The sequence below is a fragment of the Anguilla rostrata genome, chromosome 4, assembly GCF_018555375.3.
Source record: "Anguilla rostrata isolate EN2019 chromosome 4, ASM1855537v3, whole genome shotgun sequence".
Taxonomy (NCBI): domain Eukaryota; kingdom Metazoa; phylum Chordata; class Actinopteri; order Anguilliformes; family Anguillidae; genus Anguilla; species Anguilla rostrata.
In genome coordinates, this window is record NC_057936.1 from 48,081,146 (window position 1) to 48,100,075 (window position 18,930).

At 41.2% G+C, this 18,930-nt stretch overlaps 1 protein-coding gene across 1 annotated transcript in view; it reads right to left on the reverse strand.

The window, feature by feature from the left end:
- colec12 (collectin sub-family member 12) overlaps positions 1-17,078 on the reverse strand; it is a 51,250-nt gene extending 34,172 nt beyond the window's left edge. The window contains exons 1-2 of the mRNA XM_064332861.1: positions 16,503-17,078; positions 11,293-11,343 (exon numbers count right to left, since the gene is read on the reverse strand). Of these exons, the coding sequence (XP_064188931.1) occupies positions 11,293-11,343; positions 16,503-16,545 (94 nt within the window). The 5' untranslated portion in view covers positions 16,546-17,078. The remainder of the gene's footprint in view (positions 1-11,292; positions 11,344-16,502) is intronic.
- Between the last annotated feature and the right edge of the window lie 1,852 nt (positions 17,079-18,930).

Genomic DNA, 18,930 nt, shown 5'->3' on the forward strand with positions numbered 1-18,930 from the left:
TATGTGTGATATCAGAGCAAGATGCCACTGGAACCAGAGGCTCTCTGTGGCTCCATCACCTGAGTAAGTACACATCCTGTTATACGGCAGCTCCCTACATGCTTTGGGAAAAGGTACAGATGAAGGTCATTAATATGCCTCTGCTTAAGTTCACCACACCTGCTTTAAATCATACTGCTTTTTTATAGAAACGTCTTGTCAGGAGTTTCTGCGTTACTTGATCCCTCTTAGTCTCATACCCTGCCTTATATCTGCTGTTTGCTTTTTTTCTCTCTCCACAGAAGTACTGCAATTCAGTGCAAGTCTTTTACACTGAGACCAAATGAACACATTAGAGGGAGTAAGGCACATCTTTCTGTGGCAGTGTTCTTCAATCTTTGACAGACTTCTTTTTTCTTTGACTGAATGAGCAGATCTTTGCCTTCTATGTGTCTCACACATATTGAAAGGGGGCCCACTCATTTCTCATTTCTAGATGAGAAACAGTATACTACCTCCAGGACAAAGAAGTTATACTGCTGCCAAAACAAACAAGGTTTTTAAATGAGATTGTAAAGCCCCTAATGCTTCAACATACAGCTTATTTCCCCTGCAGTTTTTAGACTGAAAGCTGGACTGTTGCATTAATGATGTGTCAAATGCATCATCCAGATTGGTGTGAAGGTAGCAGTCATTGACCCCTTGAAATGCTACTCAGATGCCTTTTTTATTTTCAAGATGTTCAAGATGGAAATGAGTTGTTCAGTTAACTCTGGCACTTGTTGCATTGATGCAACTGTTGACTTGTTGAATGGTGTGCATTGTCCCTTTTAAAATGGTGAAAATGCACTGTCGGTGTCTTCACTGTATTTACGCCACAACTACAATGGAACTTCAACAAAATTCACAATAACCTCTCCCTGATGCAAAAGCACATTTTCAAGCGCAGACATTTTTTGGTCAGTTTCAGCTGCCATCAAAGGAAAAATGCCTCCAAAAAAGGAACGTCTCCTGATAAGGTCTGGATGGCCCCTGCTCCTCTTCAGGAGACATACATCAACATCCTGGCAACAAGTTGACTCCCCACCTCCCCCCCCCCCCCAATCCTCCCCTCACCCCCCAACACACACCAGTTCTCATCCCCAGATAAGAAAATGAGGCCCCAAGCTTGTGGGAATCTCTTCACTGAACTTACTCAAAATCAGATGCCTTTGGGGGAGGGGGCTTTTATAGCAGTGGGCTGTTGTGTTCACTTGCACCAGGGTTACCACAAGTTTCGTGAGTTGCTCGTGAGGAAGACATGTGATGACATGAGATGGTTATACCAACTCCTGCTACTCAAGGACAGACCACAATCCCACTGAATGAAATATCAGTTTTTCTGATGTTCCAGTGCTGTTTCACTGCTAATGGAATAGCACCCCCCCCCCCCTTTTAAAAATGCACCCTGCTACAATACCTAAATGTCCTAATGATGTGAAAATTAAATGGGTGAGAGTAGTCTTGATGTACTTCAACCTCCCTCATCAATGTTTCAGAAGGTGTACAATGTCTTTTTGCATGCTAACATACGTATTACTTATTATCATGTATGTCTGAACATACAGTATTAATAAAATTGAGGCAATAATGCTATTGTGCTATAAGAAGTTGGCAAACCTTCTCACAGTATGCTCACTTTATTATTTTAGGGTGAAATGAGAACCTTTCAAAGTAGAAGGTTGTAACCATAGTCTGTATAAAAATATACAGGTTGTTTCCCTGTAACAAGGCTGGTGCTAGCGAACAGGAATCGGGGCCAAGGGTGGAGATTATTTATGACATTATCATGCTGCAAAAGACTGAAAAAAAACCTTGCTGCACTCTAACAAAAAGTTAAAAAAGGATAATAAAACAACACAAAGGTAAATACTTCAAGCTCCACCCTTCAGACTGCCAGTGCTTCTAAAAAACAGAGGAGCCAGTTCCCTGGCATGCCACTTGAGATTCCTCTAAAATTACTCCAAAATTACTCTTTTTAATCCAATTTAAAGGTTCTGGCAGAGCATCATTTAAAAAATCAAGAGTCAGCAGGAAAATATAGGATGAACAAAATACAAAAACAATTGTATTCTTCAAAAGAAACTGTGCTTTAATGTAAAAGTTGTAATTGGAACATTTACTTCCTGTTAAAGAGCCATTATAAACTTTAAAATGACCAAAACATGAAATAAAACAAAGCAAATAAAAGTTGTTTGATGCTGCTTTTAGTGATTGATATTTCTAGGCCCACCTAGTTAAAGTCTTGGCAGTAGAAAGGGGGCCTCTTAGCTTTGGGGAGGTAATGGTACTGAGTCAGCATGTTCCAGTCCCACTCACACACAGCCGGGCCAGTGGAAGAGAGGTTCTCTCTTGAGGAAGTGGGGTGGGATGAAGGAGGTGTGATGCTCAGAAATCTGTGGATTTGGTCCGATGGAAATGGAAATGAGGCCTTACTGGCAGCCTCACTGAACTCTTCTGACGTCAGATCAACTCACAGGCTCAGTCAGTACCAAGAATCCTCTCATTCTTTCTGAATGTACAAGAAAATTCCACCAGGATCTCCAGCCATTTTTCACATACCCTTCTTTCCAGACGCAGAATTACTTGGAGGTTTCCCAGTAATGCGACTGCGTGAGATAAACCATTTAGATTTACTGTCTGGGCCTCCTATGTAAAAGTAGAAGTGAATGTAATAGTGAATAATCTCTGGGAAATGTGATATCATTTCATAACTGCAGCAGACTTGCTTCTGCACAGCATACCTAAACTTATTAAATAATAAACAGCAACACCGTCCTCTTCAGTGAACATGTCCGACCCTAAGATATTAATTGTATTTTTATATATTAAAATGCATTAACCTAATTTAAAAAAACATGAATATTATTTCATAAATGCATATGCAAATGCTACATTCAAAATGTAAAACAACCACACAAATGTTCATTCCTTTTGCGTGTACGCTCTCAGACTCTTCATGCACCAATGTTCTGAGTAACACATCAATCCAAAGCCTGCTAGCATGGCACTAATATGCTAGGGCTGTTATCTTATCTCACGAGTCGCTGAGCCGGGCCTCCCTCTTCACTCCTCCGTCCACTCTCTTTCTCCTCTACTCTTTCACCGCAGGAGTTTTATCCTCCTCTTTTCTTCATCTCTTACCCTGCTCGACACAATCAAGCCTACTCTGTTAGCACCTCTTTTTCCTTCATTCAAATCTATTCTCATCTGCCCCTTTTTGAGTCAGTACTATCCTTCTATCTACCTCTTTCTCATATTCCTTCTCCCTTCAAGTCTTCTGGTCTCCTACGGAAGAGACCACTGTATATCATCTTTCTAGCTGTGCTGGGGCCCAGGGCTCCAGTTAAAAAGCCATTTTTATTGTTCTATGCAGACTATCCCATTCCCATGAAAATACAATGAAAGCATTTTTGTGATGCTGGACTGCATTGAACTAAACCAGACATACACTAGAGCCTGTCGTATTCGACTTTCCTTTTAATTTTCCTTTACAATTGGCTTTAAACTCCAGTTGGGGATGTTGTGAGAGAAAGATTTCCAGGGGGTGTTTTAATTATGAAAGAAACTTACATTTTCTTACATTCCACATCAGCTAATAGCAGGTTATATGGGCGCACAGCATGGTCTGTGTAACAGTATGTCAACTTGGAGCTTTGCACTCTGGTAATCAGTAAGAACCGTGCAGGTGCATTAACCACATGTGGAAGTCTACTTTATTTCAGCAGGCAGGAGTTAAATGCAGTGCAGAAGAATGTAATCAGTGAGGAATTAGAAGGCCACTATGGGGGGAAAAGACTTGAAGTGGACCCCCCCCCCCCATTCCACTCCCTTCCTTTGTACACACCAACTGCATATTATTGGCCTTTATTCAGAATTACAAAACTGAATGATAATGCCATATTGCTGTATTGCTGTATTGCTACGAGCAAACTCTTGTAACATAGCAGTCATTGCTAATCATAAAGCCCATTTTTTAATCATTGAACAGATATCAGGATCCATTTCAATAGAATATTCTTGGAAAATAATTTTTAAAAAGGGTACCACTGGATATCCTTCTGAACATTAAGAATTTTGGGGTAAATCACAATCACAATAATGCTATAAATTGAATCAATTGCTTCTACTCCAAAATGGGCACTACCTAATTAAACATTGCAGACCAAGATGATAGGCATCGAACAGCTTCTTCAAATCTGATTTCTTTATAGTGATATCTATTGTGCACCTTGCAATGCCTATGTACACATTCAGAAGATCTGACTGATTACTGACATGACCAGAAAGGCCATAATTATCTCTATGATTCCAAGAGACCCCAAAACAAACATTACGCGTTCATAGTAACACCACTATCCCCCCCTCCCCAAAATCAGTCAAAATGACCATTAGCAACATGGCTGGCAGCTCATTCAGGGCAACGCTGCATTTTTTCCATTATTTAAACAACTTGGCAAGGTAACATAATCAGATTAGTGGACAATTGCACTTGGTTCAGGGTTTCTGCAAACTCCCTGATGTCTTGCATAGAACCAGAACTACTCTTTCCTTCCTGTTTCTTTCCCTCTGTCTTTTCCTCAATCATGTTAAGCATGCGCCAAGAGTGAGGTCTTGGCCTGCCTCTGGAGTTCCATAATTGCTTTTCAAGATCCGGCACTTTTATAGAAGGAGCACAGGAGGACGACTCCATGCAGTCACCAAGTCAGCCCAGGCTATTTATGGCTAATGCCCTCTCTGGAAATTTTGCGGCCTACTTTCCTTGAAACAGCCTTTCAACAGCTGGGGCTGTCCTCCTGGTAAACCTGCATGTGTGAACCCTCAGTACGTACTAGTGGCTAGATTGTTAGCTCACGGACCTTAGTTTTCAGTGACAATGTTGTCAATGTGACACAATCACGATAACGACTGTCCTTCTTGACAGTCAATTAGGAAAAGGTCTGACGAATACTACAATCAGACACAATGAAAACAGCCCAGGGCATTTAGAGACTTCGGAAGAGGACTTTTTTATTTATTTTTTTTTTTTTAAGATTTAAAAAAATCTGAACAACTTGGTTTGACACTGAAACACAAAATATGAACCATGCAGTGGTCTAACTAAATCCCTGTCTTTTCATCTGTTTTGAAAACAAAACTATTGAACATTTTGTGATGGTTTGTAGCGCCAACTTCAAAACTTAACAAGGCTACATAGCTGGCCTCACTTCAAAGAACACCATGTGGCAAACATATTCTGTCTATCAACCCAGTTAGATAGAAGATAACATATTAGGTTGTAACTGCTAATTATAAGATAAGATAGAAGTGCTTTTCCTTTAGATAACTAGACTGGAGTAATGACTTCTGTCAAGAACCAGGCTGTTGGCATAGGGTAATTTGTCAGTAGTGGACTCTTTCTCACACACGTTGTAAACACAGTTCAATCAGATGGAACCTATTCCAGTCCTGCCTCCCACAGCTGATAAGACTTTACAGCATGAAGTGTTTTGATACTAGGAATCTGTATGTAATTCTAGACACCAGTATAAGCGTGAAGTGAAATATACTTAAATCAAAATAGTGTGAGCGTGTTGCTGTCTTCAGTTCAATGTGAAACTTTAAAGTGAGATTCCAGTGCATACATCTTAATGTTGATGAGAATTTGTTAGTCCCTAATATAAAAGCGGGACCCATACAATAAAGCCTATCACATGGATTTAAGAGAGAAGCATTCATACAATGGGCATAGTCACTGTCTCACTCACATAATTAAAGTTGGTCATGGTTTTCCAGTATTATTTAAGGTGTGTTTGGCCGGTGTTAGCATGCAAAAATACAATGAATAAAGGAGCTGAATTACTATGCTTGTTCACTTTCGTTAAAAATGAGATTGTGCTGCCATAATTGATCACATAATAAAGAGGATATGTAGTCTAGTTTCATTTTTTTCCCATGGAAAAAAATAATACTTGGACTGCTGATGAAGTCAAACAGCCACCACAATATGAGGCGAAGCAGCTTTCAGTGTGATGTCATGTGCTGCAGCTCTTGTTGGCTGCAATGAAGTGGACAGTGATCACACTGTACCAGGGTAGACAGCTTTGGCTTCATTTCCCTCCAACCATGTTCTGTGGCTCTACTGTGGAAAAGAGGGAGTACACTGTATACAGTAGAAAAGGCTCCACCCTTATTGGCTGCATTTCCCCAAACTAGAATTAAGTCCTGTTGTCTCACGCCAGCAACGAGTCTGATTTAACTGAAGAAACTGTATAAATAAATACACAGAAACTACAGGAGAGACTAAACCCTGCTGGGGGAGGCCCAACACTCTCCTCACAAAATAAAACACAAGCTGCAAATACTGCATTCTTTGATGATAATAAAGTGAAATGAAAACCAGTTGTTTTTTAACAGGACTGATCCCCTTTCGGTTATACTTCACTCGCAATAAAATAAAAAGAAACACACAGTCTAGCTGTTTTTCATTCATTTGTTCATTCAATAAGCATGAAGGCAAGATTTACACTGTTCCAGTGGCATTGTTCCCCACAGGGAAAAAAATACCTGTACAAGCAACTTAGCATAAAATGGCTGAAGGTGACACACCAAGGCTAACAAGATCCAGGTTTACCTATTAGTCCTCATTTGGTTTCAATGAGAACACGACAGGCGCTTCCAGGGAGAGGGCGTGTAAAACAGGGATGGCTGAAGGAGGTGCGCCCTTGCTGCCAGGGAGAACCACTGGACCAAACCGCTCGTTCTGCTGACACAGCTGGAGCCCGGGCACAGAACCCGGGGCCCGGGTTCCAGGGGTATATAAGGTTGCACGGAGAAAAATGAAAACAAGTGCAGGAAACAGATCAGCACTCTGTGGGTTTTACACCGTCCCTGGGAGGCCTGGCTGCTTAAAACGCAGATGTTTTTGGGGGGCTGGGGGGAAGGAGAGACTTGGACCTCAATATAGCTCTCTCAAGTAGGTAAACCAAGACAGCCACTTTTTTTTTAGATTTTTAGCACTGGCCTTATGTTTTCTGCCTGACATAAGCCTGGGGGGGGGTCATAACAGACCCTTTCCAATAATTGCTCTCATAAGACATGATGCAGGGAGGTATTCACCAGCATGACTGGTTGGCACTGGCAGGAGAGACGCAAGAGAGCGGCATCCACGTAGGCAAATGTAGGGTGCCCATTCTTCTAAAAGTCTTATTCACTGCAGTCTCAGTTCGCACTTTAATAGACACGCTACGCTCATAGGCAGAAAGACACAGTTTTAAATGGATACTTCTACTTCCACTTCAAAAAATGAATAAATATGCAGAAGTCTACAGGAGGGCTGCAGGAATAAGGCTTTGCTTGTTTCCATCTGGCAGGGAGAATAATGTGAAAACCATGTGGAAACTCCTCCTGTCAAGTGTCCTCAAACCCGGTCCCCAGTTGAGGCCCCTCCCCCCGGTGCTCTTACACTGGAGAAGTGTTGAGCGAATGAAGTGTGCCTGCACATGTGCGGATGATGGCAGTGACTTTTTCAGCAGGAGGAATGCCCATTAACACATTTCTGCACTTGGCTGTCAGTTTTGGCGGGAACATTTGTTTTGTTGTTGCACCTAAAGCTTTAATACGACCCAAAGGAATTTATTCCGCTCAGCCTGAAAAGCCTGAGGTAATGTTGGGTTCATCCAGAGGAATATAATCCAGACATAAACTTTAAAACACAAGGAGGAGAGACACAAGCTTGCCAATGGTCTATGCTCTTGAAGTATATTATTTCAGTGTTCCTTTAAGATACATGAATATGTCATTATGATTCTATCAGGAGCAGGGGATCGTTTCAGAACACAACTATGTTGTGTTGGAGGGTCTGGGGTTGTGAATCAAATTAATTACACTTCAAAAAATGCTTAATTAACTACATTTTTACTTAAATTTGTAACAATTTGTTGTTTTTTAGAGAACAATTTTAGGTTCATCCAATGAAACTTTTTTTAGTGTACATTGTGGTGTATGGTAACCCTATAGCAATCCTACCTGATGGCTTGAAAAATGTTATTCGTGAAAGTAATCAAGTATCCTAAAGAGGCAATAGACTGATGTTATGGCCTAAACATCATAATATCCTGCTTTCAGTCCAATCCAGCTCCAACTGCATTTCATACCAAATAAGATCTTATGGGCCCCCCTATTTGTCCTGCAAAATCAGCGATGCACATGAAACACACAGAGAAAGTTTAGTCAGGAAACACTTGCTGCAGCCTCAGCAACCACATGCTCTCACACGCAACCAATCACATGCAGGCATCACTATATGTTTTCATACTCAACCAATCACATGTACACATCACTACATGTTCTCATACTCAACCAATTGCATACACACATCATTACACGTTCTCATACTCAATCTATCATATGCACATATCAGACCTCTTAGTTGCTGCTTATTGCCCATGCTGCTTTTTGCATGCTATGTTTGCTGCAGCTCACACAATTTCACTCTTGATCCTCCACCCAAGCATCGACCTGTTGTTTGGATCTGCTTGTAGGTACTAGGGGTTTTGGTATTTCACCTGTTTAGTAGGGGATTTGTATCATGATCCCTGTTTGTTAGGTTAGTGCACGCTTGTGCGCATACAGACATAACTAAAGGAGATTCAACTCCATTCAGCTCAAAACCCCAAATAATAACTTTTAACTGTACATTCATTAATACATTCAAACTAAATACGCAAGTTGTCCTGTCTCAAATGAAGAATTATTTCTTCCATACCTTTCTCTTCCCTATTGAATGAGAGTAAATTGAGTACCAAAACATAAAGAAAAACCTAGAAAACTTCGACTTCACCAAGACCAGAGAGACCCCCTGCCATCATAGCTGCAGTCACGCCATTCCCGCATATTTCACATTCACGAGCCACACATTCACTTTTTCTTCCTGTTTGCGGCCGGCCAGAGCGGGACGTAATCCATCAGGAAAGTAACAACATCGTGCTGCGTTTACGACCCCACCTGGGGGGGGGGGGGGCGTGGGGCGGCTGGAGAGCGGCCAGCACCGCGCTGGTCCTTCCACCGGCCGCACTGAGCCTTCCGAAACACCGGCGCTCGGAGCGTACGTCGTTCCCGCGTCTAGACGCTCCCCGCCCTGGGAGGCTGGTGTCATCTAGCGACCGGGGGCCCTGCCCGGGGTCCCATCAAGCAAAGTCAACTTTTCACTGTTCTCACAGGACGCAGTGCACGTTACATTACAGCGGTTTAAAGAGCAGTCGCTGAAGTTACGGTGCACCTGCACAAATACACGGGGAGTATTACTGTTCTCAGTGTAGGCATGATATTTATTTCTGTTGGCATCCTTGCGGAACATGTTAAACTCATGAATTACGGTTAGTGTCTTTGGTCAAGTTTAGGACATTAGTGTTAATGCACCGTTGGAATTGTGTCCGACTGTAATGACATACAGTACGTCAACTGCATAGACATACGAAATGCATTGCAGACGGTGCTGCTAGCAGCTTAATTAGCAGCTTAATTAGACTGTGTACCCAGCCAACTGGCCGTCTTCAAAAGACTATGAACAATAAGCAGACTGCTCACACACAATTAAACAATTAAGCTATTTTGAAGTCACTGTTTAGAAAAACTAAATATGCCTTTATGAAATGTAATTATTGCTCACTTGTCTGAATATTTATATCACATTATTCTATTACACTGTTAAATCACTTTCTGCCTGTTTTTTAAAGTACAGTTTATACATCAATTTCTTCCTGATATCTGCAGCAGTACAAAATATAATACCTGTAGAATTACGTACTTTAACATTACAAATGAAAATAATACAGTTTCACCCCTAAAACCATTTTGAAGAAGGATAATGGTAGAGAACAGTTATTACATACAATCCCCCCTATGGTCTTTCAATAAAGGTTGCACTTCATCACCAGTGCCCTCAGCAATCAGTTCTGCATTGACCCTTTGTGTAGTCTCCAAAGGGGCAAGAACTAGAAAAATACATATTGCTTTGCTGAATTAAAATTTTAAACAGAACCATGTGTTTTCCATTTTTATACTCAGCAGCTGACTCTGGTTTGATCAGTTGGTGGTAGAATAAAGTAAAACACTGCATCTATCTGTGGCCTGTAGTTATCCAAGAACATAACCACAGCTGAGAGTCAGTCTGGACTGGTTTGTCTCAGGAATTGTTCTTTTTTCCATATGTGATATTCCACTCATCCATTCAAGTCCACTCAAATGGATTAAAAAATAACAAATAATTTAACAAAGATCCCTCGCTTTTTATGAATCCCTGGCACTGGGAAAAGAGTAGCCAGGACACTTCCCCTCCGGTGACACTTTAATTACTTGTCTTGTGTTTTAGCGCAGATTGAGCTAAGCCCTGCCCGTCTCCGCGGGTAATGGGATAAACAGCAGGGCCCGCTCCTCTCCGCTGGCGATCCCCCCCTCGGTTCTCCTGGCCCCGCCCCCGGCCCTGCGCCAGAGGGTGAGTCAGTCTGACCCCCTTCCGCTGCCAGGCCCGGGGAGCGTCTTGGCTCATTTATTTACTATAATGGCCTCCTCTCGCCCAGCACCCGCGCCCTGCCGAGTCCTCCTATTCAAATTCCTCCCGGCGCGGAGGCCAGAGAAGACAGGATGGGATAGGGTGAACAAAAAAAAACTGTATTCTCCTGAGAGGAGGCGGGGCCAGGGAGACAGGCTTCAGAGAAGGGGTGAGCATTCTTGACTGCGGCCAGACAGTTAAAACTTACCTGCTTTTTTGACTTAAGGTCACTGTAAGATCACATGAACTTTGTGAGTTCATGATCATTCCTGGTGGCGGACTTGGATTTTGGTGAGTTTCATTCCCAGGATGCCTAGAGATGCCCACAAGATTCCATGTGTTCACAGCACCCTACCACTTCAATTTGTTTTGTTATGTTCTGCGCTGCCTTTGTGATGTTTCTCCATACCTTATCCTTATTAATGCTGTGGTTTAATTCTGTTATGTCGTATAAACTATGAATCATTTGAACCTTGAGACGTTAGGGGGTGAACCAAAGCCTTCATGCAGAACTGCCTCCCAGTTTACGAAGAGTTCAGCCCTCACAAGGTTCACCTAAGGGTCAGTGACAAAAGCGATGCTCGTAAGTCATGCGGTGCAGGACGTACATCCTCCTGCCACCCCCACCTCCACCATATGCTTGCAGCAAACTGCACTCTGAACATCTGGGAAGAGGACGAAACCCACTCCCTTTTATCACCCTTTTATATCGTGGTCAAAAATTAACAGGAAGTGCTACTCACCAAACCTCTTGTATCCAAAGGACTGTACTTCCTCCTCATCAGCAAAGTCGTCTGTGGACATGATCAGAAATGCATCCATCAGCACCAGTGACAGAGAAAGGCAGAAGTTCTATAACTATAACTGCTTCCAAATAGTTCCGCATTTCCTTGAATCATGGTTGTAAAAACAGAAAGGCAACTGCTGGCACATCTGTACCAAGGAATACATTAAAATGACCTAAATGATTTTTGCTGTCACTATGCAATCATTAGTCATAGCCTCATCATGACCCCTATTGAAACCCATACCTCTTTGCTGACCCAGTATGAATGAAAAAAGGAACAAACAAAAAGGGCTCAACAAGAAGCTGGACACGACTCCTTGAAGCCCCTCAGACATGAAGTGCACAAAGAATTAAGTGTGCTGCGCGTCACCCTCAAAATAACTTATCTCAGTGCATCTCCTTCCTGGAACGGTCTCAAGGGGTTTAGGACTGCTCTCATACCCTGTAAGGGCTCCAAATAAAACCCCTTTCATGTGGCTGGGGGGGCTCATGGGAAAGGATGAGGGGTGAGTTCAGGCGGTTTGCGTGTCTCCATCCGTCGTGAGTGAAAATAATGCGCAAGTGTTTCTGATAGGGACCGTGGGCTGCCCACGACACCGTCCAGGATGTCTGCCCTTGGGGGGCGCTCGGAGGTCAGGGAGACCACTGGCACGAGGACACAATGAGCAGGTCCAACCAGCTGAGCCGAGCAGGCAGTGTGGAATGCTGGTTCATCTTCTCAAACAAAAACAAATAAATAAATGATGGATATAAATATATATCCAACCAAGCGAGAAACACAAGCCTCCCTCGCATGTTTATTGTGGCCCTGCTTCACTTCATGGAAAACAGCCACCCTGGGGCAAGGAAGGCAAGAGAGGACACAATGTCCCGATGCCTGGAACTGCTGCCTTATGTGGGTTCTCCGCCATATTTCAGGTCTATGAAGATTGGCAGGCCGCTTTGCAGAAACCTATACGCTACAGAACAAAGCGAAATGTACTGCTGTCAGAAAAGGGTATAAACCAACACTGCCCGTTATAGAACGAAAAAGCATTTTTTTGTGTTGTTTCAATCCTCTGAAAAGGCTGGGCCTTGCAGACAAACGTATGTCAAAATCCCACGTCAGGTCTCTTAAATGCAAGTCCTGGAAGGCCACAATGTCTGCTGGTCTTTGGTGTGTTTCAGCTCTTGAATGCTACATGTGAAGTGACTGATTGACAAAGGATTCCACACACTAAGGATTTCTAAGGCCTACATTTCTGTGACTGGAGACTGAAAGGGACTCATAAATAACCTGTAGGCACTGCAGCCCTCTGGGACTAGACTTTAAAAATCACTGCTCGAGGGTACCATGGTACTCGATGTTACAGTTGTGGCGGTAATAAATTCATTATTGGAGACAAAATATTGCTTTGGGACAAGCAATAAGTCACAGTTAAGACTTAAGCAACTGTTAAAAATGCTGATTTCACAACTTATTTTATTGCAACACAAATAAGCTTCTGTCATGTCTAATCTCTTAGACTTAAATTTAATTTCTGTTTCATGCATTCCATGTTTGAAGACTTGTCAATGGCAGAGTAAAAAAACAAAAAACTACACTTCATATTGGAAACCAAACCCTTGTGTGCGCATGCGGGTTGTTTCAAGTGTAAACCGAATAAGTATCGGATATGGGTCACTTTTAAAAGCAGATGCAAAAAAATCGGACGTAGGCAAAAAAATTGGAACTGGGCATCAAGACCTACGGTGAAAACGTAGCCTTATAGAGATAAGCTGACACTCCAATCTTCATTCATTCATTCATTCATTCATTCATTCATGTTAGACAGTTTGTGTATACAACTGCATTTAAATCCCTCATGGTGTCTATATTGATCCATACACTGGGTATGACCAATCCACCATGGTTAAATAAGGTCAAAGTCAAGGCTAATACTAGTTCCCTGGACAGCACTGACAGACCCCACTAAACATAGGACCCCATGAGCTTTAATGTGTGCACAGTCCATTGAGTGGCACCGTTTAAAGTGTAGAATTTGCTGTGTTTGTGTATGCATTGAATCCTTCACTGCCATTCCCATTCTCCCACAAAACCGCAGATGAAAATGGTTTGGGAGACACTGACCCAGAAAAGCTGATCCAGTTAGCCTAATGTTGGCCTTGAGTCATTTTCATCAGTGAGCCAAGTTTCCTTTTTTCACAGCAATCTAAATGATTAAGAACAATGCTCCGATTCTTGGGATTCTGATGCCACATTACTCCCATTTATGTGCTACATAATAAGCAGTAATTGACTGACATATTGGTCATTACATCATTACAGTGATGATGACGAGAAGACAGAAACTTGCACTTGTTTTCTGTACTTATTGCAATATTTTTACAAGAATCGTGTTTCAACGAAGAGCTCATTTTTGCAAACTGAAGCTCCATTCTTGGGACATATCCCTGATTTTCCTCAGCTGGCACTGAGCAGCATTCCAAATTTATACCCTGGTTCTGAGTGTTGAAATTTGTTTTTTTGTTGTTTACACAATCCCCATCAAGTGTGTTTTCATGCAGTTTGCCTTTCCGCATTGCACAAAACAAAGCCTTGTTCAACATGGTGGCTACACACAGCCAAGTCACACTGGCAGGCACAGAACCTGTATCTTCACACATAAACTTATATTACTACAGGAGCTGGTACTAGTGTTATCTTCACTAATAGGCTCTATAAACATTAAACAAGACCAAGGAAACATGATAATTATCGAGTCTACTTCATGATGAATGTGAAGATGCACCTACATGCAATAATTCACCACATTAAGGTAACATGTATTGTCCAATCTAAATGTTGACAATAAAAATAAAATTGTATTGACTGCATTCTCATTTGACAAAAAAATGATGATGGCGTTTCCAGCATCACAACTTCCGTATCATTTTGTTGTGATTTATATGTCGGTCAAACACCTTAGGCCGTCGCTCTGACTTGGTAAATTACACATGCCTCTGTCCTCAGCCCACTCCCAGCTGGGGGGCCTGAAAGTGCTGCTCAGTGTGGATTCATCTTGCAGGCTAATTGCTAACCTGTGAAGGCCTCAGCGTTGGTGGAAATTGGGTGTATCTCCCGTGTACTCTGCGGGCTGAAGCTCTGAAGGGATTACCTATAAACTCTAATTACACCACACTGGAGAGCTGCTTCAGAGACAGCAGACATGGAGAAGACCAACGATGGTAATAACTTGCAGATGTGAGACAACAGAGGCAAAACCAATAACCTGACTTTGGGAAGGGGGGGTTACTTGTGACTCAGCCAGAAATGTCACCTGATCCATCATTAACTTGCTTTAATTTAGGCCTGTTCACCCATCTATCTAAATAATCACTGCAATTTGTGTGGGGGTAAATTAAGGTATCTTCAGTTCCAAGTTTGATTTGCTTGCCTTTCCGTGCATCTTGGTTTTGTTTTGAAGGGCTTACAGCACACAGTAAAAAATAAAGAAAATCAACGTATAAACCATGGTAGGCATACAGTGCTGAACTAAGTCCCCTGTACAAAAAATTACTCACCCTGTAAAAAAAATTAAAACAAACTGGCAGAATGAAGATTTAAGACACACCATTGAAAATGACTTCTTTTTAAACAAAAAATACTGTTGACTTGAAGGCAGCACATAGCTGAGGAACCATATATATTATCTGACAGTAATTGTATATATATGATAGTCTCTTAATAGTCAGGCCTACACTTACCATGACTCCCAACTGCAATTTAGCCATAGGTGTGCCTGCATGAGATACCGAACCGCCCAGCCCAGGTGTAAATCGTCGCAATTAACATAAGCACATTAATTTAATCGTTTTCAGGTTGACAGTTGCATAGCATTTGAATAATCTTAAAAAGAATTTGACAACAAGAGTCGCATTCTTTATGTATCCGCCGTTGGTTTTTAAAGGCGCAACGCTCAGAGTTAACACATGGAAATAATTACGTAAACGAGAGAGTCCGTTTGCCTACTACAAAAAAAAAAAAAAAAAGGCGCACAAGGAAAAATGTGTCTCTCCCGGTTATTTGATCTGATGGAAGACAGTACAGAACCGCAATTTATTCAGCATGTGTGTGATAATTGTCCCTGAACCGAAAATTATTATTTTTCACCCACGTTAAGAACAAAAGAGTGAACAACAGATTCGTCAAAAAGGTTAGTATCCTCAGGCAGCAGTGAAAACATGGACTCGAATCTTTATTTGGGCAAGATTATCTTCACAGAGTTTAATTATCATATATTTTACTATGATTTAATGTAGGCTATAGCGGTATTGCCCATATAGCACATAACTAATTCCACTTGAGGAATGTGAGACTGTCTCCCATTACTCCTAACGGAAAATTGGGCCAGGCACGATTGGGAAACTAACAGGTAGCTAATGGACTTCCTCACTGGCTTAAACCAGGGATATAGATGCTGGATCCAGTACAGTATGCTGGTCCATTCCATATATTTCTCACTTATTCTGGTACATTTTATAATTCACAACCGAAATAAATTAAGGACGAAGTGAATACTAATAAATTAACAATAGAACAGTTCTCCCCCAACTTCTAAAACATTATGAAGATATAAATTTGTGCTAGATATAAAATAAAACTGCCTGTGTTCCTAAACGCATCTGGCCATTGCCTCGGATGGAAACATCTATGGGAAACAAAACTACACACTGTCACATTGTACACTTTAATCAATGCAAACCACAATATTAATTTCAATTTACAATATTCCTTATAGTGAATTAAAAAGTAAAGCTCCAATCTTGAGTAAGTGAATCTGATTCTTTGCCAGCCTAAAGCCCTCTGAAATGGCAATTCAAAATGATTCACTTTCACTACAATAGTTACTACTTTCAGTTACATTTTGTGCGAGCGACGATGCCGGGAATTATCCCGGATTCATGTTTTAACTAGGAGATGCCAAGTCATTTCACAACGCAGTCTGACTTCCACGGACCGTTAATCGCAACCAGATGTGTCACACAGGCTACAGTTTCGTAGCATTCGTGCTCAGACTAGTAATTCAGAAGAAAGTAGACGTGAAATGTACGTGCACGCTTACCTGTAGCCTATTACGCCTTTACCTTGTGTGGACATTGCTCTAAATTTGAATACATACATTAATTTAACTGAATTCGACATACCTTTCATTGTGTTGTATAGAGCTGTATCGTTTCTAAAGGACATGGGAGTCTTCAGCCTTGAATGTTAGGCTACTTCTTGTGCATTTCTACAACATGCGCTCAAAAAGGCTCAGTTGAGCGAATTGCAATGTCGGAAACAGAAATTCCAATAGAGCACAGGTAAACTTGCAGACTTCCCAAGTTTTGAAAAAAGAAGAAAACAGAACTTGTCAGATCACCTCCAGCATCCTTTCAAAATCCCATAGTTCCGCCAGAACAGCGCTTGCAGACTCTATTCTGTTGCGTCTGTGGAAAACAGAATTCCCTTTTTCTTTTCTTCGGAAAGTCAGTAGTTGCAGCACTGAAAAGTGTTCGGTTATTGATGGCTCTCCTTCCAGTGCGCTGGCTACAATCAGAAAACCACAAAAATGTCAAACTAGAGAGGAAGTCCCGAGTATGCAGGCTTTCTGCTGAACCACGTGTTTTCTACATCTGTATGATTGCCCTGGTCTCCGCTTCTTAAAGGGGAAAAGGTGAAGATTCCTGAAAGTGTAAACCCCAGGACGCCGAGGGACCGCGGGGCTGGAGATGAGATTAGATTACTGGCTCGATGGAGCTTTCGTCCTTCGGGTGAAAAATGTGGGATTCATTATCTTAATTTTTTTAGGGACTACAGGGCGGAGAAAACGTCACAGGGATCATTTCTGACCATAAATACTTAAGTAAATAAAGTCCGCACTAATTTATGACCTACACCCCCTCCGTTTCCATTTATTTATTTATTTATTTATTTATTTATTTATGGGTGCATACATTAAGCATTAAGCACTACTTATTCTTCCAGGACACAATATTTATCATGTTGTTGGAAACGTATTCTACGAAATGTATGGTGCACTCTTGTCTAGTAAATGGAGAATGTATATACTTTTATATTTATATTAGATGGAAATGTGTTTGCTAAACATTCAGCCTTAGACTGCCTGGCCAAACTAAAAAAAATAAATAGAACAACAAATGGAAACTTAATTAAATAATTTTGTTTTGCGATTATTCAGATCATCAGCTGAACGGGATGTGTAATTATTCTCAAGCAAATGTTTTGTTTCCCTCGATTTTCTACATTCTTCAAGGTAACAATATCTAATTCGTTTCCCATCCCTTTTCAGCAAATTATTTTTTTCCTTATGATTTTTCTTCATAAAAAGTTGTATTACCTTTGAAGGACCTTACCATGTTCTGACGATTTTATTGCGGAACTGGAACTGATGTGTGCGCGAGATTCTCCCAGACAACTTGTTAATGTGCACTGTGCTTATTTGACTCAATGTATGCAACTGCATCTTATACGTGAAACCAGTGGTGAGTGACAGAAAGTTCTGAGCATAGTTAGATCATTTTTTATTCAATATAAGCAGTCCTTTAAACCCACCATCAATGTTTGGCAACAAAGAACCAGTGGTAATAAGCTACTGACTTCAAATGTTGTATTTATCATTGCCATTTCATATACACATTTCTATTAAATGTATCCACATGTGCAACATATGCTCTGCATAATGTATGAAATATGTTATTTCCGAATAGCTCCTAATATAGATGCATCAATTATACTGCTGAGAAAGTTAGTAACTTCACTAGTGTAGCTGTGAACATTAGAGAAATGCGACTCATAGATAAACTGTTAACTAATACTCACTGTTGTCTGCTCCTTAGTAATTTACTGTGGCCAGTTTCAAGATGTCACCATTCTGATAAGCTGCAGACTTCTTCAGTTCTTCAGAAGTTGCCCTTTGATGAAAGGGGAAGCATGACCTACAGCACTGATTGGGTCAAGGAGAGGGTATGCATGTGGTTAATTAGAGCCTCACCATCATTGCCACTTTAATACAGTTTAAACCATAAAATCGCAAAAAAAAGACCTCGTCCATCCAGGCTAACAAAACGTCACGTTTTAAAAGTTTCATCGTGCCTCTTTCCAAAATCAGAGACACTTCCATCGTCGGTGGAGGCTCCAGTGTTTCTAACATCTCAGCTCAGGCCTGTTGTTTCCCGTATAGTATTTTCACGTTCTTTGACATAAACTTACGCAGTTTAGTTTTACTAACAAGTCGGCTTATATTTAAAAAAAAAAAAAAAAAAGAGACAAGAAAGAGTCCACTCTCAAGTGTTATGAAATCCCTTGAGCTTTTCAGAGGGTAAGGGCAGCCAAAAACAACCCCCCAAAAAGCTTATTTCTTTTAGTAACCTGCTTTATAACTTGCACCCCTTTTTGGGTCTTGTTTAATGTCACCTTCAGGCATGTATAAGGTTCCCAAGCCGTCTGCAGTTATTTGTAAAGTCACTGTATCTTTTCCTGACTTCTGCAAAAGTGTTATTTTATTTTTCATTGTAATTGAAACTAGAGCCTCATATTAAGTATCTGTGTTGAGGATCATCTTGGAGTTAT